We start from the raw sequence: 22482 nt of genomic DNA on the forward strand, positions 1-22482 counted from the left end.
ATGCTGCAGCCCAGATTACGGGCATCCTTCCGGGTGCTCGAGCGAGCATTCGCTCCCTCGCTGCTGTCTTCCCAGCAACCGACTTTCCACCAGGGGGTACCATCAGCGATTGCTCCTGCAACATCATTATATTCCTCGCCATCCTCCTCCTCCTCATCCTCGCTTCTTACTCGCTTCCTCCTCCCACGCTCTCAACTCCGATATGCTTCCCATGCTTCTCAAGGTGCCGCCAACCAAAAAGCCCGAGACCCTCCCGGTAAACGTCTAGGCGCGAAGAAAGGGGCCGAGGAGTACGTGGTCCCCGGAAACATCATATATCGACAGCGTGGCACGAAATGGTTCCCCGGCGAGAACTGTGCGATGGGTCGGGACCACACAATCTACGCGACTGAGGCGGGCTATGTGAAGTACTACATGGACCCGGAGCGGCATCCGAAGCGGAAGTACATTGGCGTCTGTTTCGAACGAGACGGCACATTGCCCACTCCACGGAATGCGCCCACCAAGCGGCGCTTGAACATGATTGCGGTGCCCCGGCAAGTCCAAGTGTCGGAGACGTCGGTCGAATCGGATGCGGCCACCGGCACGACGAGCGTGACGCATGTCGAGGCTTCGAAGACGGAGCTGCCCCTGCGTCCTGGTTACATGTACCGTGAGGCAAACTGGGAGATCGGACGTGCTGCCGAGAAGGCCGGTATCAAGGTGAAGGAGTTCAACCGCAAGAACCGCTGGCTGGCGTGGAGGAAGAGAAAGGCCCGAGCCGAGCGGGTGGCCCAGATGAAGAGCTTGAAGAGCAGGAAGAAGGCGGCCAAGAAAGCCAAAGCTGGTCGGTAATAGTTCAGCCCGTTGTTATACTTAAGGCTTGGGTTTCTGTGACACCGAGGAGCTTTTCATTTATGGGATGTTGGTTGTATCTATGTACTGTATGTATCATTAGAAAAGAGTCAGCAAAAATCTCAAAGTTTCCATCTTTCAGCTCTCTGGTTTTACCGGATGTATGTATGTACAAGCCTGACAAGCCATCACTTACATCAGACTCCAATGTCACAAATTTCATACCTTTGCAAAGCTAGTTATGTATGTACAGACAGTGCAAACCAATCTCAGCTGTATTATCATCATTAATAGCCTGACCGGAACCAATCTCTTCTATTCGCCTTATCTACTTAGTTCAAGGAGTTGGAATACCTATTTATCTGCGATGCAAATATCTAGTAATACGGCTAGTTGTGTCACTTTTAATAACTTGTAGGATACTCAAGGACATACATCATCATCATCATCATCATCCACGGTACTCACCGTGCGTGACAAGTTGCATTAACTGATTAATACTCTAACTAGCGGGCCAGGGCAGAAAAAAAAGGCAGCAATGCAAGCGAAACGAGAAAGACATGATATACACATGACATAACAATACAACAGACAGCATAGGGTATCCTTTCCTTTCCTGTCCTTTCCTTTCCTTCCATCATTTCACCATTCCACTCGATTCCATCCATCCATTCCATGCTATAGTAAGTGTACATATGCATGGACTCTTCATAACCTCCAGACCTGAAAAAAAAGTATAGGAAACATACAGATACAGGAGTAGAAAAATCAACAACCGAACATCAAGCCACGAAATTCAGCGTTCACACACTTCACGAAAGGTAATCGAGCGACTCCACGTGACGATTGTTTTCTAGTCGATAGTCATCACGATAATTCTTCACACAGTCTTCCCAAGATCAGACTCTGGCAGACAAACTCGTTGCCCACGATTCGGACCTTTTTCTCCAGACGATCGACGTCATTCCCACCGATGCACTCGACCAGCGTGGAGGATCTCTTCCGCTTTCTCCCCACACGGGAGATCAGCTTCCCGGCCGCACTGCCGGTGGACTTTCCGAGGATCATGGCCTTCGCGGCGGCTTCTTCGTGGTCGTCGACATAGATCCAGTCCCATCCGGGTCCTTGTCCACCTTCCTGTCTGTGTTCCTGCAGAGCGGCTTTGGCAGCTTTCAAGTCAAGGACACGCTCGACTCGAGATGCCCCTAGCGCATACGTAAGGAAAATGTAAGCCTTCCTTTTTTCTTCCGCCTTTCCGCGACCCATCACCAGGAGCACAGATTGGCCTTCCAGCAACTTCGGTCGCCCAGCTATGGTTTCAGCCAGTCGTGCTGAGTGAGCAGGGCTGGCGGTCAGGATTCTCGACTTGACGGCCCCATGGAGATACATTGATTCTCCAGCCGGAAGAAGATATGTCTCCCAGTCCAGAATCCGATTTTGGCGGACACAGTCCTCGACCCACCGTCCTGAAAGACAGGGGATATTCAGGGCCAAAGCTTGCATGTACTTTGCGCGACGGGAATGCTTGTCAGCAACCAGACAAGCAAACCCCACGGATTCCGCACTGCTAGTGAGACGGAACTGCGTTGCGTCTCCTGTGGTGTTCGCTGCAACAGGAGATTTGGAGGGTGTGGCTGACGGAATACTCGATGGGAATTCGAATAATTCGTCAAACCCATCCCTCAAAATGCGTCCACCATTTTCCATGATCAACTTCATGACACGCGACTTGGCGTCTTCCTGCTCCACAAAGGAGACTGCAAACACCATCCCGGCGAAGAGACCTGTCTGAGCAAGTAGAATACTACGAGACAGTCGAGAGGCCGGGGAGATTGGAGTCAAATGGTGTCTAATCGGCGTCTGAAGCCTCGTCGACGGCTGGTCAAGTTTAGAATGGAAGGAAAACTGACGATCCTTCAGCTGATTCCATAGAATCATGTCCAGATAAATGCTGGAAATAGGAACCTCGATGGTACGCTCAGGTTCCGGAAGACCACCGCTCGGAAGACTCTTCCGCTGTTTCGCCGCCAGTATAACAGTCGAATGCCCGTAAACATCTGTCATAGGAAGCAACCCGTAACTGTCTTCTTTCGAGAGCTCCTCCACGCTCAGCTGGCCAGAGAATCCTCGTACAACATGGGTAACTCTTGGAACATTCGGCCATTCCACCTTGACCCCATCTCCAACGCGCAATTGAAGCCTTTTTACCGAAGCAACGGGGACCTCAACAGGACCACTATCCACAAATTTGACCACATAGCGTTGCTGGCTACTACCGCCTATCGTCCTTAGGCACGTAGCAGGGTAATATGCACGCTTACGACCATTCCAGAAAGCGAAGACTTGATTGGGTGCACGCACCATTTCCTCAGAAGCAGGAACCTGAACTTCAAATGAATGCTCTCGAGCCTGCGCAGCTTCGACCGGGGGAGCCTCTGTTGAATCGGGTTCTTGAGGCCCAGTACCCGCTGGAATATCTTGGGAGGATTCATCTATCTGTATAGGATCCGGACTTTCACCCCTTGACGCAGGCATAGACTCGCGTTCGTTGTGTATCACAACCTGCTGCATCACAGCAGGCTTCGCAGGCCTCCTTAGCTCAGTGGAACGTGATTCCGAATAACGAGATACCCGAGGTCGTTGCGAGGTGGCTGTTTTCGGTGCAGGGTTCTGTGGTGATAGTTCGACTTCCCAGACAGTTTCAGCTCTCCTAAATGGCTTGGGCCGCTGGCGCCGCACAACATTAGGCTCAAATGTTTGTTCTATCGATTGAGCGTCGATTGGCTCAGCCTCGCTCTGGGCAACGCGGTTATCTGATCTGTATGACTCCGGTCTCGGCGTTACAGGCCAAGCTGGATCAGAGGCGATAATATTTTGGCCGTCATTGCCTCGTCGTCTCTTCTTGGGCGGGAGGGGAGAAAAGCCAACAACTGATCTGAATTCTCGATCGTCTTGCGAGAGAATGTTGAAGTCGATATCGTAATGGCCAGTGCCAACTTGTGGCGATGCATCAGCAGCGATCTCCGTGAGAGCTCTGCGCTGCTTCCCGCTTGGACTGGAGAGAATTTTGGCATTCCGAAAAGATCTCGCTTTCCCATCCTGATCGCTTGTATACCTCATTTGATGGCGAGGAGGGGGTAAATCATCGTCTTCTTGCATTGCTGGCTCAGTCATACCCATTGAAGTTTCCTGTTGAAAATGGGTTGGACTCGATTCTGGGATTGTGTCTGTGGTTTTAGTAACTGGCGTGTCTGCGACTCGAGACGGCATGGACGAGGGCTTCTCAGACATATTCACTTTGCCGTGTGAAAGCATGTCATTTTGCGAGGACCGCCCTTGTGTGAGATTGGTGACGCCGTCATCAGAAGAGACGGACGTCGAACGACGTTGAAGGCGCTGCATATTGCTTCCCTGAGGATTGTCTTGGCCTAGATCACGTTGCAGGTCTTGACGTTTTCCCGGGGGAGAAGAAGTGACCAGCGCCTCTGCTGGAGGAGATGAGTACACTCTTTCCACATCAGGGTCAAGACCTGCTTGTGCCCCCTGCTGAGATTGACGCAACTGCCCGGCTTTATTTCTCTGGCTCCATGGTTTGGCGGCCGCATTACCAGCATGGAGGACCTGCCTCTCCCTTTGGCTCGGAGAAGGTTGAGAATCTCGTACATTGATTACCTGGGATGATGTAGTGAGCTCTTCGAATCCTGAAGTATGATCCTTGTTGGCTGCATGCTGAGGCGACATCGTAATCTTGTCCGCCGGAGGCGTGCGAAGAAGCGAGGGGCTAGCCTGAAGCTCTAACGCTTGCGAGAGTCGGTCGTGTGCACGAGCTGTCGTCTCCGGAATGCGAATGGGAGGCCCGTTGTAATTCTCTTTGTCTTCCTCGGTTGAAGACAGAGGAGGTCGAGACTGGCTCGTAGGCGGAACAAAATCGTCTTCTTGTTCCGTCTCTTCTTCGCTAGTTCCACCACTTTGAAAGGGAAGAGTAGATCCTTGTGTCTCGTGACCCGTTGTCACAATCGCAGATTCACTCCCGTGCACCTTCCCTCTTCGATCTCTGCCTGAGGGGGACCTCGACGGACGCGGTTGCCTTCCTGATTGTTGCAAATTGGACCTGGCAGGTGCGGTGACGTTGACCAACTGCGCATTGGCTTCTTCATCGATCCTCCTCTGCCGATTGAGACGCTGGACGAAACTTGGTTCTTTCTCGAACTCGCTATCACTCTGATCTTCAGAATTGAGATTCTCCGCAGAACGCGCTCGTCTTTCTTCAATGACCCTCTCACGCCTCGTCTGCGATTCTTTCATCGAAATATAGTTCGCCTGCGGTTCGGTAAACCCACGACGTAGCCCGGGCGCCCGGGACGGTGAGGACAAAGATGTTGGTAGTGGCCGGTTCTGAATAGGAATATCCGGTGAGGGTCGATCCGACAATGGTTCAGACGGTAGTCCGTTGACAAACGGCGAGGAAGGAGCCTGGGTTGCCTTGAAAACCTGGCTGAGTGCCATAAGACCACCACTAGATCCTCCATCGGACGCGAGGGGATTTCGGGGAAGGGATGGGGTTGTCGTGGCCAACTTCGGAGTATCATGCTGTTTCTCAACCGCCGCGGGCGTCCTCAAGAATCGCTGAGACTCAGGGAACAAGTTGGACTGACGCTGTAAAGGAGAAGATTCTCCCACTTTAGAAGTAGAACCATCGTCATCCTGGTCAGAGTTCTCATTGCCGGCCTCGGTTTCTCCAAAGCCAGACAATAAGTCGATATGGCCAGGGTCTCCTTCATGTAGAGTCATCCGCATTGTTCCTTCATCATAGCCCATCTCAACGTCGATTTTATTTCCCTCCTGAAGGGCTTGAAACGACATGTCCCGCTTGATAATGCTGTCGAAAACAGACTGGGAGACCGGCTGTGTGTCGCCGGGGCCGTCTGCGGAACTCATCTTGCCAAACACTGGTTCAGGAGCGTCGCGTAGAGGGTCTGCCTGGGAGGACGTCTTCCTCAGACTGGTCCCATTCACATTGTGCTCTAGAGGCGGGGGCAGTTGAGGCGCAGGGTTGGCCGAAAGAACGGCAGGCTCAGAGAGTGAATGTGAAGCGGGCTCCTGGCCGGCAGGCTGTCCGTCATCTCCAGGGTCTCGCCGAGCAGGTTGGAGACGACCCTGCGTGTTGTCACTGTTTGAAATACGGGGCTTGTTCACAAGCGGCTGAGAAGTATCATTTTCCTAGGCGTGCATAGGCGACTAAGTTAGCGCGTCGACAGGGAAGCACGCCGCCACATGATGAGCACGTACAGCAAGGCCTAGCGCGAAACGCTTCAACTTCGCAATGTCGATACTGTCTTCTTGGGAATCCATGTCCGTATTAGCCAGCAATAAGAAGAGCACTGCAGAGGCTCTTAGCCATCGCTTGAGTCCCCGATTCTTTAATTTTTTGTTGCACGAGGGCGTCCATGTGGCTGACCAAATTGGATCCAATATGAGTCTCTTAAGACTGACGCGAGACGCGTAAAACACGTGACCAAACGCGTCTGTCAGGCCGTAATAATTGTTACCGATCAGGTATGGCGGCTTCGTTAAGGCTGCTGCAAGAAATGTAGTCCAATTTGCCCTTCATGACATGAGGGCACTTATTATTTATCATTACGATCGTCATATCTTATGTACAGCACGTCAATTAATTATATTTACACGGAAAAGGTAATTTTTTTTCGGGAGCACTCCCATGAAATTCCTCATATCGAGTCATTAATCTCTACTGCGATTCGGCACCCATCGCCTTATGGTCATTTCCCTGACCTTGTAACGGCGTAGGAATGATTCAATGTCTTGCTGGGACGAGATTGTAGCAAGGGATGTTGATGGCGGAGGAATATCCACAAAACACAGCACCAGGGTTTTCTTCACCTGGGCCTGCACGCGGTTAACACAGTGCAACCACCACCAGCTGCGTGCCTGCCTCTGGGAAATTCGATCTCTCTGCTCTTGCATAGCAGCCCAGTAAGGGTGCTCGTATGAAGGGAGGATGACGACTGCATATTCTGCATGGGCGAACACAGGCCCTCGATTATAGAGCAAGTAGTCGACTCCAAATTTCACTCCGGATCGCACAACCCAGCCAAGAGAGCGAAAGTGATGATACACCACGTACGAAAGCATGAAGGGATCATCAGGCTCAACGTTCGTGGTAGGATCACGCGGGGGGAAATAAGAATGCTGGCAAAATAGCCTTAATAGGGAGGCTGCAGGCTGGATGGGTTTGCCAGTGTCATCAAAGACTCGAAGAACTCCCAGGCCATATACGAGGAAGAAGGCCTCTTCGTTTGAGAGCTGTAAGTGCTCTTGATTGATCAATGATTCCTCGATGGTATCTTGCCGGCTAGTCGCTGGCTCAGGGACGGGGGTAGTAATTTCGGAATCTGAGATAAATTTCTTTTCCTCGACGATCGGAGAAAAACGAACAGTCTTAGTGCCGTTGGGCGAGCTTTTGTCGACAGAGCCGTTGGTTGCATGGACATCTACTTCCTGTGCAACAATCCTCTCTGGTTGTGTCTCTTCGACCACCTCCGCTTGGCTGGCTGAGACATCCTTGTCCAACGAGCCATCGGCAGATCCATTGGTTATGCCATTTTCAGGCATAGGTTCGGCAGCCGTGTCAGGCTGAGGGATAACGCCTCCCCTGGCGGCGGCCTCTTCTTTCAATCTCTGGATAATTGCTTCCCTTTCCTTCCTCGCTCTCTCCAGCTTCCACTCGCGTCTCTCGACTCTGCGTTTCCCCGTTGCTTCCTCGCTCGTGGTCTCTCCGAGCAATCCTCTCCTCTTCTTCTCCCGTTCCAGCCAGCTGGGCTCACTTCTGCTCAAACTGCCCTTGCCAAAGAATCCCATCTCCCACAGAGCTCGTATTGCCTTTTCATCTGTGACATGCACAGAGGAAGTGGCCGAGTCAAAGTAGGCAGAGTAGATTTCATGGCGAGGGGGCGAAATCAAGCAGGTGAGGTACGAGAGGAGGACACTGATTATGGAGAGAGGATTATGAGGAATCAGAGGAGGGAGCGGATGGACGCTGAGAGGAAGGGGGAAGCGGTGGATGTGTTTGTAATTGGGTTTTTGAGGTCGAGGACTGCGAGCGGTTTGTGATTTAGCGTCCATGGAGGGGGAAGTCGAAGAACTCGTTGTAGATTGTGAAGTCATTATCGTAAAGTCATCATTAATCTACTAATATCGTGAATTGATACTAGACACACGCAAGGGTTAGTTGAAGCAAACAATCACTGGGAGAGAAAAATTTTTCTTTCTTCTCTTCTCAGATACCGTTGTAGTCTATTTATAATGCCAGCATTGACAAACAGCAAAAAAATCAAGGCCATTTGTCTAGACATTAAATAAAGGTGTCATCATTGAGAGAGGGGCGATCATGCAGTTGTAAAGCCACTCACCAAGAAAAATAGGTCTCTTCCTGGAGACCCTGCTAGTCCTGGATTTGTAAAAACTTCACATAAAAATAGTACACACTTTCAGAAGGCAGCATAACATTTCTCATGGAAGTCCGGTTAGTTGGCATCTGCAGCAAAGTGCGTGCAGTAGAACTTTTTATATTCACTCAATTGAAAGTGATTACTGTAAGAAAAATGGTGCTTGGGGTCGCTTAGGCGGGAAGAAGATTTAGAGGTCGCTGCAATCGCTAAAAATGCACTCTTAGTAACAGACGCAACATCAGGCTTTCACCAATCAGGACTCAGAATTGGCCTAGGCGGTCTGTGCCGCCACCCAGTCCTGCCAGAAATTTCTCCGCACGAGCTCGATCGAACTTCAAACAGTTGCAAGTTCACAACAATCGTCACGCCTTTACTGGTATAGAAGTTCTCCCAATCCTTCAGAAAAGAAACAGACAATTTCAATTTCTCTTTGGGAGAAGCTTTTACCAACCGTCCGTCAAGATGCATCTCATGGTACGTCTTTTTCTTCAGATCCAATCAATATGACAGACAATGCTGACTGCTGCTACAGTACATTCTCGACAAAGATGGAAAGCGCATCTACACTTTGAAGAAGGTCCTGAACGGCCAGGTCACCAAGTCTGCTCACCCGGCCAGATTCTCGCCCGATGACAAGTACTCGAGGTGGGTAGACGCAGTTCCAGAGGGAAGGGGGGAGGGGGCCAATTGTTGGTGTGATGATCGGGTTTATGCTGACTTCTGTCTCCTACAGGCATCGTATCACCCTGAAGAAGAGATACGGCTTGCTGCTCACGCAACAACCTAGTATGTTGTCCCTCCCGTCGACAAGAAATGACATGACCGCACACTTGCTGACTTATGCCACTCCACAATCTAGACAAGGAAGCCTTCAAGCAGTGAATGAATGAAATCTGATTACTACAACAAAAGTTAGGGGAACTGAAATATGTGCATTTTGATGATTGCTATTTATTAATTCTGGCGAACGGTGTTGTGTGCGTGCTTCATATATTATGGACTCGGGAAGGTTGCATTTGTAACAAAATATTTTCCTGCAAGGATTTATTTCAGCGGATCAATCACCGCTGCTGTTTGTTCGAAATCGATCTTTCGTTTGGGATATAAAACCTGAATATAAAGATTATCTTCGAAGATAATTCATCACTTTTTATTTATATTCATAAAGCACTGCCTATTTATCGTCATCACTCTTTTTCAGGAGACGAAAAACTTGATAAGGTAGAAAAACAAAACTATGTACCAAATATACTGATACAATGATCCACTTTTATGCCGCCAACGCCAGGTTCTCCTTCCCAAATGCAAAAGACAAAAAGAAAGAAAAGAAAAGTTCACGCATCTCTCATCTACGCTTTCTCGAATTCACGTTTCTGCCAGCCCCAACCTTGATCCTACCGCCGATCTTGTTTCTCTCCCCCGTCAGAATACCCGGCAGGTAATCCTCGTCCATGAGATCGCGCTCCTGGCGGAGCTGCCGCTGCTCCTCCTTCACGGCGCGGGTATATTCCTTCTGATCTTCCGCGAGGATGAGTTGCGTGCCCCAGCCGCCTTTGCCGCCGCCGCCGCCTTTCCACTTGCCGCTGGCGTTGCCGGGCACCGGTTTGGGGATGCTGTACCGGTTGCCCCGTGTGTTCCACTGCATGTTCTTCTTCAGGTGCAGCTTGAATTGCCCGTTGGCGTCCGTGGTGCAGGTCACCCGGGTCAGCGTGTCCTTGCCGCAGCGCGGGCAGAATTGTCGGTTCATCTCTTTGGTGGTGGTGAAACAGGCGTGGCAGCGCTTGATGTACGTCTTGAGATGTCGGATTCGCTGCAGGGTGGTCGTAGAGAGGAGATTCAGGTTCATTTGGAGGAGGACATTTTGACACTGTTTCAATCGTGTAAGTAAACAGGATCGGAAAATAAAAAGGCCCGTTCGTATGTAATAATACTTACAGCAAAATCGGTGGTCATTGTCGCAACCTGCATGACTTTGGGTTCCGGCGTTGCTGAGGCAGAAATCGCCTCGTCCTGGGCTTGTCGCTTCTTGAGATTCGATGGAGTGATCCAGCCTTCCGAGTCGGACTTTTCAGACGCGTCTCCCTCCACTTCAGCTTCAGCTTCAGCTTCCTCTTCCTCAGCCGCTGCAGGAGCAGACTCGTCTGTCTGTCCTGCAGAGGAGGTGTCGTCCTTGGGAGTGTCGTCCTTGGGAGCATGTTCCACATTATCTTCGCTTGGCTTGGAGTTCTCATCGAGTGTGGTTTTTTCCAGGTCCTTTGCGATTTTGTCCACTTCCGTGCCATTTGTCTTCCCGTCCTCATCCTCAACCTTCTCTTGCGTATCAGCTGTCTCTGGTTCAGCCTTTTTCTCCTCGTCTTGCTGCTGCTGCTGCTTCTCCTCCTTCACGGGAGGCTTCCCATTCAGACCCTTCTGGCCAGGAACACTCCTCAATCTCCAATCACCACCATTCCGCTCGCACTCAATCTCATACGCCAGCGCCAACACTTCGATATCAACCTTGCTCAGGACGGCCCGATCGCCGGTCTTGCGGGCAAATTCGCTGATGACATTGATGCTTTTCGCGCTTGGGGTCCGTTGCTTGAGGAAGGGAAGATACAGCGTCTCGACTCGCGATCGCGCATCGGGATCACGGATTTCATTGATCACGGATGGCGTCGTGACGAGCTCTTCGGCCTTTGCCAGCAAGGACGAGAGGGGCGGGACGTTCTTGAGGAGGGGTCCTGCGTCGAGCACGATGGTGTGCACCGGTTTGGGGGGAGCGGCTGTTTCCGCCATGGCTGCGGGCTGCCAGTAGAGAATATTTCTGATTAAAAAATTCCTAATTATTCAAAAGCAATCATCGGGCAGGCAGGTTTGCGATCGCTGCAGCCGCGTGATGCAGGCCCCTCGAAATTTGCTGTGAAATTCTCAACTTTTTCAGTTCAGTGGATGGTCCGTGCGTTAAGCTTATCTTATCGGGGTTGACAATAACAGTATCCTCGATCTAGATAGTTTTGATAACAATAAAAAGAAAGAAAATAAATAATATTAATTAGGGGTATTAGGATAATCTTTTTTTATTTAGTTTTTGCTGTGGTGCTAGTCCTGCTCCTTCATGACCATCAGCGTTAAACCAAAAAGCCCTTGGAGGGGCATTGCATCGTGCCCCTGCCAGAAGTGAGAAGCATTGTTGCATTATTCTACCTCAGGTATTATTTCTCATGGTGCTCACTGTTTTCCTAGAGCTCCTTCGAGGTTTTGTGAGTTCAATTGGAGAGTCTTTGTCCCACTTGTTGGCATGTGATCGTTTTATATCTTCCCTCTTAGACAGAATAATCAGCAACAAAACTGGCTGTGCGCTCATGTTATTGTAGGGCTTGTGCTAAGAAGGGAAAGCATATATATTTTGCAATAAAAAAAATAATAATATCAACCTCTCACACCAGGGTCTTCCCTCCCAGGACTCGCAGGTGTTACGAAAACCCCCTTATGCTTTTGATGGGCAGGGTTTTACTATACTTGACTTTTTGGTTATTTGGTGGGTTAGGTTCCTGTATTTGAAACCAGAGGGATTTGAACCCGGTCTGTGTCGGACTGCTGGCAGTATAGGTAACTTAGGTATGTACCTACCTAGCCAACTGCACAATCTCAGCCCTGGTTGTTACTAGGTCTGATTGTTTGAGAGAGATCTGTCCTATGTTTGTATTGTTCTGTTGCAGTCCGTTCTGTCAGTTCACACTGATGTGACCAAGTGACCAAGTGCCTCAGTCCCGAACTCGATGAGGCCAGTTGGATCTGTCGGCTTCGATGAACAAAGCGATCTCACCGTGAAGCATATGGTTATTCAAGACAATAAACGGCGAATAATCAACCTAGATTGCCATGATTCCAATCTTCTCAGACCATCGTCTTTAGTCTTGTCAAGTTAAGAGTTCCAGTTCTCAGTCAAAATAGATCGGCTTCATCATCTCTGTTGACACAATCAAATCAATATGTCGAACTGAAATCTGATCCTCGGACTGTTCCTTTTCTTTAGCAACACCATAGATTCTTTTTTTTTTCTATGAAGCAGTGAAGCCATCTGAAATTGTCATTATCATGATTATTGACTCGAGGTATTTGTCATTGCCGCTCTCAACCAACAACAACCTGCGCACGATTTCGATGTTCCTAAGAAGTAATTAATAGTCACATCCAAAGTAGAAAAAGCCAAAACAGACAATGCAGCAGCAACAACATCATTATGCATTCTCTCATCCTTCCTGAGAGCTCAGTATGGAAGCATACATATATATAGTGCACAGTCCTAGGTACCTCAAATGAATGAACGAACGTACTGTACATATTTTGACGTGAGTGTCGAAGGAGAGGAAACCGATTTGTGCATACCTGTAGAGACTACATAGGTCCATAGGTCACAACTTGACCTGAGGTTATTCTGCTGACAACCCAGCGAACAGCAGTTCCATCGGATTATTGATCGCGTATAGTGAATGAATGGCTGAAGAAGTCCCACTCCTCCCTTGATAGGCAAGCCGCAAAAAATAAACTCCCCACGGTGGGGAACTGTCAGCGATTTACTCTCTCGATGCTCTAGCAAGGCACTAAAATGGAGGACGTAGCAGTCCGGCTAGCGACGCTCCCTTGCGTCGATCATCCGCCCTGCCGCGCGGGTTGCGCTTATATGCTCATACCCAAACTCCACGTTATACAACGCCACCCAGGTTGACAGACCAGTCAAAGGGCGCATCGCCCAATTCTTTAATCGGTCGAGTAGGCAGCATGCCCAATTGAGGGGCGCTCAGATCTCTATCATGGCTGTGTGTCCCATGAGTCGGTCCATGCCGGATGGTGGCTCGCCCGGAAACTTCCTACTTGGGAAGTAATCGGACCGATTGAGATATTGTTTTGTCTGAAAAGGTTTAGTTTCTGAGTCTAATTGAGAGTCAGTTAAGTAATTGCTAAGATAGTAACGCGGAGAATCTCGCAATCGGAAAACTTCTTGCCTTGTGTGCACTGTGTTCGCAATCCTTGATGAGTTGACAGATGATGCAATGTAACGATCTGAAGAGCAATTTGATGGAACCATCTAAATGAATTGCGGTTGCGAGGGAAGAGAGTTGAAGAAGCTGTATCTATGATCCCGATGTTGATGGTTCTCAGGTGGAATAGTTGAATGCGAGGAGAGAAACGAATTACAAGGCATGGTCACCCCTCATCTGTCGTCTGCCTCCTGAAGTAGCCCTTGATAGATAATACGGAAGGGCCGAAACACCAGGCTATTGTTGAATTAGAGTTAACTTTATTTTATAGCGAGGCAAAGGGATGAAGAGGAGCGCTTTTCTTGCTGGTCTTCCCCATTTCCCGAATCCCTTGCTGTGCTTTCCTCGTCGACCAGAACAACAATCCTGTTGCCCAGGCTTTCGAGCAGCCACCACGATAGCAACCACAGCCACCCACGAAAGAAGTTGGGGATGATGCATTTGATTTGGTGGATTCAAGATTGACTTCGGATACGCAGATCATGATCGTCTGGCGGCGTGGCAACGTTGCGATTTGGGGATCAAGCTTTGCTTCAATCGCCCTGTTTATTATTGTTATTATTATTTACAATGACCACCACCATTAGAATATACGCAGGATCCTCTCCAACCTGTCTTCTTTTTTTCTGCCCTATCTCTGTCGCTATACTCGATCTTATCCATGAGAGGGAGAGCATAGGGAGCTGGATCGCAACGAGAGTGTTTACTCCTCGACTTGGTTCTCTAGGACAGAAGCTCTGGTTCAAACCCAAACAAATGGACACGGTCAGCCATATCATTCTCCCTCGAGGTGATGACATATCTATGTCGCCTCGAGCAGCCCGAGGGGTGGTTGTCAGCGTTGTCTTCACCACGATGGCGACATGCCTCGTCAGTGCACGTCTCTATACGAGGATTCACATCATCAACAGGACTGAAGCCAATGATTTGATGGTTTTGGCTGCATTGGTAAGATACTTCCCTTTGTGTCAACTGGTGTCCTGTCTTCTGTTAACGTTTCTCCGGTAGATGTTCTCTTTTGTTTTCATGGGTTTGTTCATTGCAGGTACTACAATCATCTCAGTTGCTACAGAATTCGACAACTAATACTATATTTAGAGGCAAAGTACGGCATGGGCAAGCACATGGCAGACATTCCGCCAAATATTCTCTCCAAACAGATGAAAGTCAGTATATACATATCAAACCCGATCGCAACAGACTAAATCATAATCAGGTCTTCTGGGCCACAATCCCCTTTTACAACGCTGCCGTCATTTGCGCCAAGGCCTCGATTCTGTTGCAGTACTTTCGCGTCTTTCCCACCAAGAGAATGCGCATTGCTTGCTGGGTGATGCTTGTCGTCCTCGCTACGTACGGCTCATGGGCGGTGCTGAGCGCCTTTCTGAATTGCATTCCTGTGTCTAAGTTTTGGGCACCCGAGACGCCTGGATACTGTCTGAACATGAAAGCACTGTGGTTCTCCAATGCCAGCATGCACATCTCAACCGATCTGGCAATTCTGATCATACCGATTCCCGCGCTAAACACGTTGGACCTGCCCAGAAGGCAGAAGCTTGCCCTGATGGGTATCTTCGCTGTGGGTGGGTTGTAAGTATCCTCTCTTATTCGCAATTTGTTTGATGCCTGCCTCTAACATGTGATTATCAGCGTTTGCGTAACGAGCATTATCCGTCTCTTCAGCCTCAAAGTGATCGCAGACTCTTCCGACCCAACTTGTAAGTCTGGCTTCACCCGTATTGACGCAAAGCCTAACTCTCCTTTTCTAGACGACAACGTCGGCGCAGCCACCTGGTCAGCCATCGAATGCAACACGGGCATCATCTGCGCCTGTCTGCCGACCCTTCGTCCGCTGGTCTCGCGCATCCTGCCTCGCTTGCTGTCGACCATCAGCGCTAGCCGATCACACCGCCGAATCAGCGAGGCAGGCTGTACTCCGACAGACCGGAACGGCACGCAGGCGTCGACGACTGGCGAAGAATACAGGGTGGGCAAAATCAACCTGGAGTCGCTGATGCTGATGCCGTGTATGCCGCGGATCACGCGCGACGGCACGATCGAATTGCCTAAACCGGTCGAAGTCAGGGGAGAAAAGGAAAATCCGGCCAGGTTGACGGATGAGATTGATCGGGAGAAGACGGGGTCGGAGTCATCTTCATCTCGTTAGTCCAAATGACAAACTACGCGAATCCCTGATCAGAAAGAGAAAGTAAAAAAAAAATAAAAGACATAAGATGAGAGACAGTCAGACAGATAGATAGATATACCATAGCATAGCATAGCATAGCATAGCATAATATACCTAATATAATATACTATATATCCTTTAACATTTTTTGTTTTCGGAATTTGTCCACTTTCCCTTTCTTCCTCTTCAGAATATATATTCTGTCAGTAAGGACGATAATAAAAACGATTGAATTTTGTTTGACTAGACAAAAAACTCCTACTGTAGTATATATAGTATGAAATGAAGGGAAAAAAAAAACAGTGATAAACAGTGATGATCAGGGAAAAAAAAAACAAAAGGCTGATTTTGAGCCTAAAACAAAACCAATGTAGCCGAATCCGTTTCCATCTTCTCCTTCCTTCTTCTTTTTTTTAGGGTACTTAATTAGTTGCTTTCCGTGGTTCACGGTGAGTATACCTACCTAGATATGTACATACATACCTAGGACTAGGACTAGGACTCCTATGTACATACATACAGTACAGTACGGTAGGTACTGATATATACCTAATTCCACGCCTCTCTGCTCTTCAGCTTTAACTTCTCCTTCTTCTTCATTATCATACATATATAGATGTATATTTTGGTCTGCATATCTAACCCATTAATTAACAGGCTTTGTCTATCTGTCTTGGATAATAATCTATTCTAATCTGTTTAGACATCTGTCTCTCTCACATGTTCAGGGTCTTGTCGATATCGATATCGATATTCATTCCTGTCTGTCTGTCTAGTCTATCTCCTCTAGTCTAATCTAACTGGATAGCTCCAACTGGAACCCCTTTCGAATGGGGGTATTATATACCTAGGTACTGTACATACCTACGAAGTAATATATCGTGCAAAAAGAAAGAAAAGGGGGGAATTCCAAACTTCTCGAACAAAACGAATCAAACCAACTAAAGAAAGCAATTCAAGTCAGACAAAGTTCTGTACTTACTGGGATTCTAATTCTAATTCTAGATGCTGGATATAGATATACACAGATATATGCCAGTAATGCTATTGCTAGTAAAGTCAAGTAAGGTCAGGGCGTCTGAGGTATCTCTCTCTCTCTCTCTCTCTCTCTCTCTCTTTCTTCCCTTTCACTCCCGTCTCTGTTGATAGATATGTAGATAGATATATCCAGCTCACGCAGATGGTACCAAATTGATCAATCAATCCCAAATCTCTCAAGCAAAACGAAACAAAACAGATCAAATCAAATCAAATCAAATCAAACAGCTATCTCGCTTCTAATTCCAATAGATGGATATATATGCCAAATCCCAAAAATGCCATGGTGGGAAAGTCAAGCACAGCAAAGCGAAGCATGGGTTAGGCTTCTCAGGTATCTCTCTCTCCTCCTTTGCACTCCCGCCTCTATAGATAGATATGTTAGGTAGGTAGATATATGCAGATAGATAAAGTCAATATCCAGTGCAGAGTTGACATCAATCAAATCAAATCAAATCAAATCAAATCAATCGATCAGGAAACAAAACAATGCTCATGCTCATGCTCATGCTCATGCTCACAGCCATAGTCACCCTCACGCTACTAAATAAACACGGGAGATGCTACCAGTTAAAAGCTTTGAAAAGACTTGTCCACCTCCTCGAAATAATCAAAGAACCCCTTGAACAGCTGCACGCCCAGTCCCGGGTCCAACTTACCCGTCGTCGCGCGGATGCTGTGCATGCTCAGCTGCGGGATCCCAGCGTCGATGGCGCGCAGGCCGATACGGGCGCTGGTCATCGGGCCAATGGTGCCGCCGCTGCGGGAGTCGTTGCGGATTTGGAAGAGCTGTAGTCTGGCGCCGCTGCGGTCTGCGATTGCTTGGAGGATCGCTGCGCTGACGGAGTCGGTTGTCATGTGGCCGTTTGGATCGGCTGAGATTGCGACGCCGACGTTTAGGCGCGGTGCGTGGTTCTCTAGGTACGCGTTTAGGAAGTTCGGGTTTACGGCGTGGATCACGTCCGATGAGATCAGGAAGCTGTTTGCCACCGTCTGCGAGAGCAGGTTGGGCCCGTAGGACGACGGGGCGAAGGCCTCGACGACGCGCTCCATCACGCTGCTTAGGAAGTTCGACCGCGCGCCCTGCCGCAGCAGACTGCCGATTTCCTCGTCGTCGAACATGCCGACTAGCTTGACGATGCCGGGAGAGGTGTCGTCCGACGAGGCGAGCAGCGCTTCCTGCGCAGCGTAGCAGCACAGCTTGTCGTCGATCCGCCCCGCGAAGATGAACTCCTTGTCCAACCCGCCCAGCTGTGCAGGTTGGCTGTCGTACAGCTCCAGCTCCCAATTGACGATCGTGCTGTAGTCTGTGATGCCGAGTTCGCGCGCGATCACCTTGACCAGTTTGGCTGGCTGCGTGGCGGCAAAGGTGCCGGACTTGATCCCGTCGTCGGTGGAAGCAGCTTCTCCAAAGATATCGGAGTTGTCAATCCCGATGATAGGAACCATTTGCGTCTCCGGGTTGTAGGGCCCCTGCGCCGCGGCACCGAAATGAGGCGCCAGTGTCGGGATCCTGGCGATCGGCCAGTCGAGCTTGACGAGTCTCGTCGCGACTACACCGGTGGTAGGGTCCCGGACAAGCACACGGCCGCCGATTGAGAGGTCACGATCCCACCAGGTCTTGTTGAGGGCGCCAGCGTAGGGGGCCACTCCCAGCTGGACGAAGCCGGCCTTGGTAGGCAGCTTCGAGACGGGCTTCAACTTGGCGGTGAGGGCGTCGATATGGCCGGCGACAATGCCGAAGCCATTACCACTTTTGTAATCTTTGCCAATGGCGAAGGCGATGAGGGCGCTGCCGTTGCGGGTGACATAGTACTTGCCGCCGCGCTGGAGGACGGACGTCCACGTGTCCCGTTCGGAGAGTCGCTGGTAGCCGTGGGCCTCGAGCTGGCGGGTGAAGTGGTCGACGGCGTGGAAGATGGTCGGGTTGTTGGTCATGAACTCGCAGAAGGGCTTCGCGTAGGCCTCGGGGGAGAAGGGTGCTGAAGCTGAGGTCGATCTCGTGGATTGGGATTGCGTCTGGCTCTGCGGGGAAGAGACGAGCGGCTCGGAGAGATGCAGGCTCGAAACCGAGCTCTGGAGGTTGCAAATCCGCTGCTTCGTCATGGTGATTGTAAGGAAGAGAATCTTAACTTTGAATAAACAGGTAGATAGGTATATACAAGGAGACTATTCACAGAATGCTGGCACTGGAGTAAGAAACAAAGGGGAGGTTGGGGAGGAAAGGCGGAGATGGAGTTGGAGATGCGGAGAAGAACGAATTGTGCAATGAGAACGCCGAATTAGCCGTTACTCTAGCCAAGGCAAGCCTTATCTTCAGGCACTTATCAGTGATCTATATGATTACCTCGTATACCTCACAAATTCTATCTTCAAATACAGTGATAATGAATTTTCTGATCGATACATACACCAGCAGATACCAAGGTATGTTCATACGTAAATTACATTCAATGTTTCAAGGGCATTCAACCCCATCAGACAGACACCGGATTGATTGATTGATTGATTGATTGATTGATTGATAGGAATGCCGAATGATAAGCAATCTTCACTATTTATCTGCGGAGTAGATGGCGCTTGTACCGCTTGTTTCACGTTGGAATGTGCCAACACACGCCCAATGCAGAGAGTGACACAAAAATTCCTGAATCTCCAGAAAATAAAAAAATAAAAAAAATAAGAAAATAAGAAAATAAAAAAATAAAAAAATAAAAAAATAAAAAAATAAGAAAATAAAAAAATAAAAAAATAAAAAAATAAAAAAATAAAAAAATTAAAAAAAATTAAAAAAATAAAAACTACAACTCGTCAACACCGTCATCTATTACCTAGGTAGTGACCAGATGAATGCCAGCAGGCCATTATTTACTCATCAGGTCTCAAATTGTCTTACCTAACATCATCGATTGATTGATATATTTCTCATATCCTATCCTATCCAAATCCAAGAATCATGGAATTCCTGCAAATGGAATCTTTCTCATATCCAAACCGAAACAAACACGAATAAACCGGTCGTGTCACCAGAAAAAAAAAGCAAAAATGAGATATGAAAAACAATCCCGAAGCTCGACACGATCTTCAGTTTTGGCAAGAAGTGGAAAAAGTCATTGTGCTTGTTCACAAGTTAAACATTCTCAAGCACGTCTGGGTGAGTGGTGGTAAAAAAAAAAAAGAGAGAGAGAGAGAAGAAGAAGAAAAGCATCTGCATGCTCTCCTTCTCAAGCCGAAGAAGTCGTGTTCGAAGCAGTCGCGTTCGACGCAGTTATGTTCGAAGCAGGTGTGTTGCCAGTGTTGTCCAGGCTACTGCTCCCAACATAGGCGTTCCAATTAACCAGCCCATCGGTACACTCCTCCGTAATAGCAGGACCCGTCGCCGTCGCCACCTGTTTCCCATTACGAACAATAGCAATCGTGACTGGTCCCGTCTGCCCATTGAACGGAACCGAGAAATGGTTAATGCCTGCATGGTTAGCATCCAGGGTCGCGGTGTTGCCCCCGCCAATCTTCACCGTCACTTGGCTGGGGGCCTGGACGAGGACGGTGACGAAGACCTTGTCCTGCGACAGCTGACTAGGCTCCATCACGGGCTGCCCCATTGCCGGATTGTTGCCGGTCGTCCCCCCAGTGCTTCCAGCGCTGCTGGGGTTCGTTCGGTACCAGTATGTGATGATGTCCTGCGAAGAAGAAGCGGTTGACGCCGTCGTCTTCGTGGCCATACTGGAGTTGCCGGACTTGTACGCGTCGATGTAGTGCGGTAGGAGGGCCCGCCACGCATCGTGGGGATTGTTAGCCGCATATCTCAAGGCGCCTTGGGGGATGCCCTCCTGGTAGACGGGGCCGATGTAATGGGACTCGCCATAGTCGTTCCATGTGATGATCTAGTTTGAGTCAGCTCGCAGCAAAAATACGACAGACAGGCAGGAAGCGCACCTCCACCATCTCAGGCTGCAGCTCGATGACTTGCTGCCAGCGATCATGCCAGAGGTCGTCACCTCGCCACAGCCAATTCTTACTCCATTCAGGCAGATTGGTGTAGAACCACGGGGAGACGGGCATCATATACGGCTTCCCGCCCAGCGCGGCGATCCAGGCCTGATCGCTGGAGGTGGACATGTCCGACGCACCCACCGGCCACGCATCCCAGCTGAAGAAACCGTCCACGATGTCGAGGACAGAAGCAAGCCCAGAGTGTCCCAGACTCGTCCAACAGGGCATGAAATAGATGCCGGTTGCTGAAATGACAGTGGGCCAGTCATGGACATTGCCCGTGCCTTCAAACGTCGAAACCAGGGGTTTTCCCTGGTAACGAAATTGGGCCGTTGAATCCTTGTAGGTGTTGATCGTGGAAATCACCTTATCGACGGGCCAGGGGCCCTGCGACTCATAATCAAAGGAGAGAAAGAGGGTGAAGTCCCCGACAGCTTCCGCGGCGGCATAAGCTTTTTGAAGGCTGGTCTCGTTGTTGATATCCTGGGCCGCAATGTTGAGCGCAAAGCCGTCGATGTGGGCGTCCTTGGCTAGTTGGATATCGGACTGCCACTGCTCGGCGGTCATCGAGTTGGCATTGCCGACCTGTCAACAGATTAGATTAGATTTAGAGACAGCAGGAGAAAGGTCCGGCTCACGATGAAGTGTGCGAAGACCCGCTTGCGCTCAGACTGGGCCACGGCAGTGACTGCGACAGCCAAAGAAAGTAAATATCGGAACAACATGTTGCAGGTGGGAAAAAAAAAAGGTGCAAATTGAAGTGCAAGATCAAGCCCAGAGTGAAGCGCGGACAGGGTGTTTATGAGGGCAAATGTGTCCGATATTATACAAATACAAGAACTAGACGTAATTCTGTCTGGCAGAAAGGAGAGACTATTCACAGCGTTCGACTCTGTCAACGCCGTACAAGTCAAGGAACGAATGCGAGCTCGTCGAGTGAAACAGCTCGCCTTCTCCCCTTCTCACAGAGCCGGCGTGAGGTGAGGCGAGGTGGTATCAAAGAAGTGGACGACAGACAGATGTTGTAAAGAAGGAAAGGACGGCCAAGCACGCTCGGCCCTGACTCGAAAATCAGAGGAAGAAGAGAAGAGAAGTCTTCACCGCAGGGAAGATGATCGAAAAGAGGAATGGAGGGAGGGAGGGATAAGAAAGAGATTCGTAGAGAGAAGGGTTATATTGTACAGCAGGACGTAACTGTGGGACAGGGAGCCGGCCGAGGTCCAGCTGCAGGTAATTAGGGCTTCATCTGAGTACGCGCTGAGGGGGCCGGGGGGAGGAAGGGGCGGCGTCTATAGGCCCTGCAGCCTGAAGCCATGATAGATATGATGGTGCAGGGATAACAGGAAGATTGGAGCTATCATAGCAACGACATGTTGGGGGGGTGGGATGGGGGTGTACGAAGTAAGGTGGAACGAGGATGAAACAAACCTTGGGATTGTTTCTGTTTTTGTTTATGCTCGTGTTTATGTTTCTGTCCATGCCTCTGCAGAAGACGGCCAATGCCAAATGCCTTCAATTCCATGGTGGCGCCTGCATGCGATCCGGTCCAGGAGGCTGGAACCTAAGCAATTAATTAAATTGAAACAATCTTGAATCGTGAAGTAGAGGGATAAAGATGATATGAGCAGATAAGAGTGCTGCAGCAAGGGTTGGATTGATAGATCGTTGTGCAGCTGCAGGGGGGGAGACAGTACCAGCAGATAGGATAGCTTCCTTAGGCTTCAAGGTTAGCAATAGGTAATTAAAAATGTCGGAGCAGACAATAACACTAAATCCTACCACAATCCTGAGGTACCGTCACATCAAACCAACAGATCATTAATTAAGTGCATAGGGCAGATTTGAGATCGATCTCATCTTGGCTCTCGAGAGTCATTTCGGGACTTAATTTGGAGGATGCAAGATGAGCGGCGCTTCGGCACCAACGCTGCAACGAAAC

General features: G+C 49.4%; 8 protein-coding genes across 8 annotated transcripts; 3 read left to right on the plus strand and 5 right to left on the minus strand.

The window, feature by feature from the left end:
- Positions 1-834, plus strand: VTN77DRAFT_2740 (mitochondrial 54S ribosomal protein bL27m; the record flags this gene model as incomplete). The annotated part of the gene is made up of 1 exon (XM_069418613.1): positions 1-834. One exon carries the CDS (start codon positions 1-3, stop codon positions 832-834), a length of 834 nt encoding a protein of 277 aa, XP_069282221.1.
- Positions 835-1701: 867 nt separating this feature from the next.
- On the minus strand, positions 1702-6186 carry VTN77DRAFT_2741 (uncharacterized protein; the record flags this gene model as incomplete). The annotated part of the gene is made up of 2 exons (XM_069418614.1): positions 1702-6054; positions 6124-6186. The coding sequence occupies 2 exons, from the start codon at positions 6184-6186 to the stop codon at positions 1702-1704; spliced, it is 4416 nt and encodes a 1471-aa protein (XP_069282222.1).
- Positions 6187-6576: 390 nt separating this feature from the next.
- VTN77DRAFT_2742 (uncharacterized protein) lies at positions 6577-7977 on the minus strand (the record flags this gene model as incomplete). The annotated part of the gene is made up of 1 exon (XM_069418615.1): positions 6577-7977. One exon carries the CDS (start codon positions 7975-7977, stop codon positions 6577-6579), a length of 1401 nt encoding a protein of 466 aa, XP_069282223.1.
- Positions 7978-8765: 788 nt separating this feature from the next.
- On the plus strand, positions 8766-9185 carry VTN77DRAFT_2743 (uncharacterized protein; the record flags this gene model as incomplete). Its single annotated transcript, XM_069418616.1, has 4 exons — positions 8766-8777; positions 8836-8948; positions 9037-9089; positions 9163-9185. The coding sequence occupies 4 exons, from the start codon at positions 8766-8768 to the stop codon at positions 9183-9185; spliced, it is 201 nt and encodes a 66-aa protein (XP_069282224.1).
- Positions 9186-9648: 463 nt separating this feature from the next.
- VTN77DRAFT_2744 (uncharacterized protein) lies at positions 9649-11078 on the minus strand (the record flags this gene model as incomplete). Its single annotated transcript, XM_069418617.1, has 2 exons — positions 9649-10170; positions 10239-11078. 2 exons carry the CDS (start codon positions 11076-11078, stop codon positions 9649-9651), a joined length of 1362 nt encoding a protein of 453 aa, XP_069282225.1.
- Positions 11079-14128: 3050 nt separating this feature from the next.
- Positions 14129-15491, plus strand: VTN77DRAFT_2745 (uncharacterized protein; the record flags this gene model as incomplete). The annotated part of the gene is made up of 6 exons (XM_069418618.1): positions 14129-14272; positions 14333-14369; positions 14423-14490; positions 14541-14914; positions 14975-15042; positions 15094-15491. 6 exons carry the CDS (start codon positions 14129-14131, stop codon positions 15489-15491), a joined length of 1089 nt encoding a protein of 362 aa, XP_069282226.1.
- A 1629-nt stretch (positions 15492-17120) lies between these two features.
- On the minus strand, positions 17121-18656 carry VTN77DRAFT_2746 (uncharacterized protein; the record flags this gene model as incomplete). The annotated part of the gene is made up of 1 exon (XM_069418619.1): positions 17121-18656. One exon carries the CDS (start codon positions 18654-18656, stop codon positions 17121-17123), a length of 1536 nt encoding a protein of 511 aa, XP_069282227.1.
- A 1118-nt stretch (positions 18657-19774) lies between these two features.
- On the minus strand, positions 19775-22065 carry VTN77DRAFT_2747 (uncharacterized protein; the record flags this gene model as incomplete). Its single annotated transcript, XM_069418620.1, has 4 exons — positions 19775-20434; positions 20487-21128; positions 21182-21231; positions 21972-22065. The coding sequence occupies 4 exons, from the start codon at positions 22063-22065 to the stop codon at positions 19775-19777; spliced, it is 1446 nt and encodes a 481-aa protein (XP_069282228.1).
- Between the last annotated feature and the right edge of the window lie 417 nt (positions 22066-22482).

Source organism: Rasamsonia byssochlamydoides (genome assembly GCF_041956645.1).
Source record: "Rasamsonia byssochlamydoides strain NRRL 3658 unplaced genomic scaffold VTN77scaffold_2, whole genome shotgun sequence".
Classification (NCBI taxonomy): Eukaryota; Fungi; Ascomycota; class Eurotiomycetes; order Eurotiales; family Trichocomaceae; genus Rasamsonia; species Rasamsonia byssochlamydoides.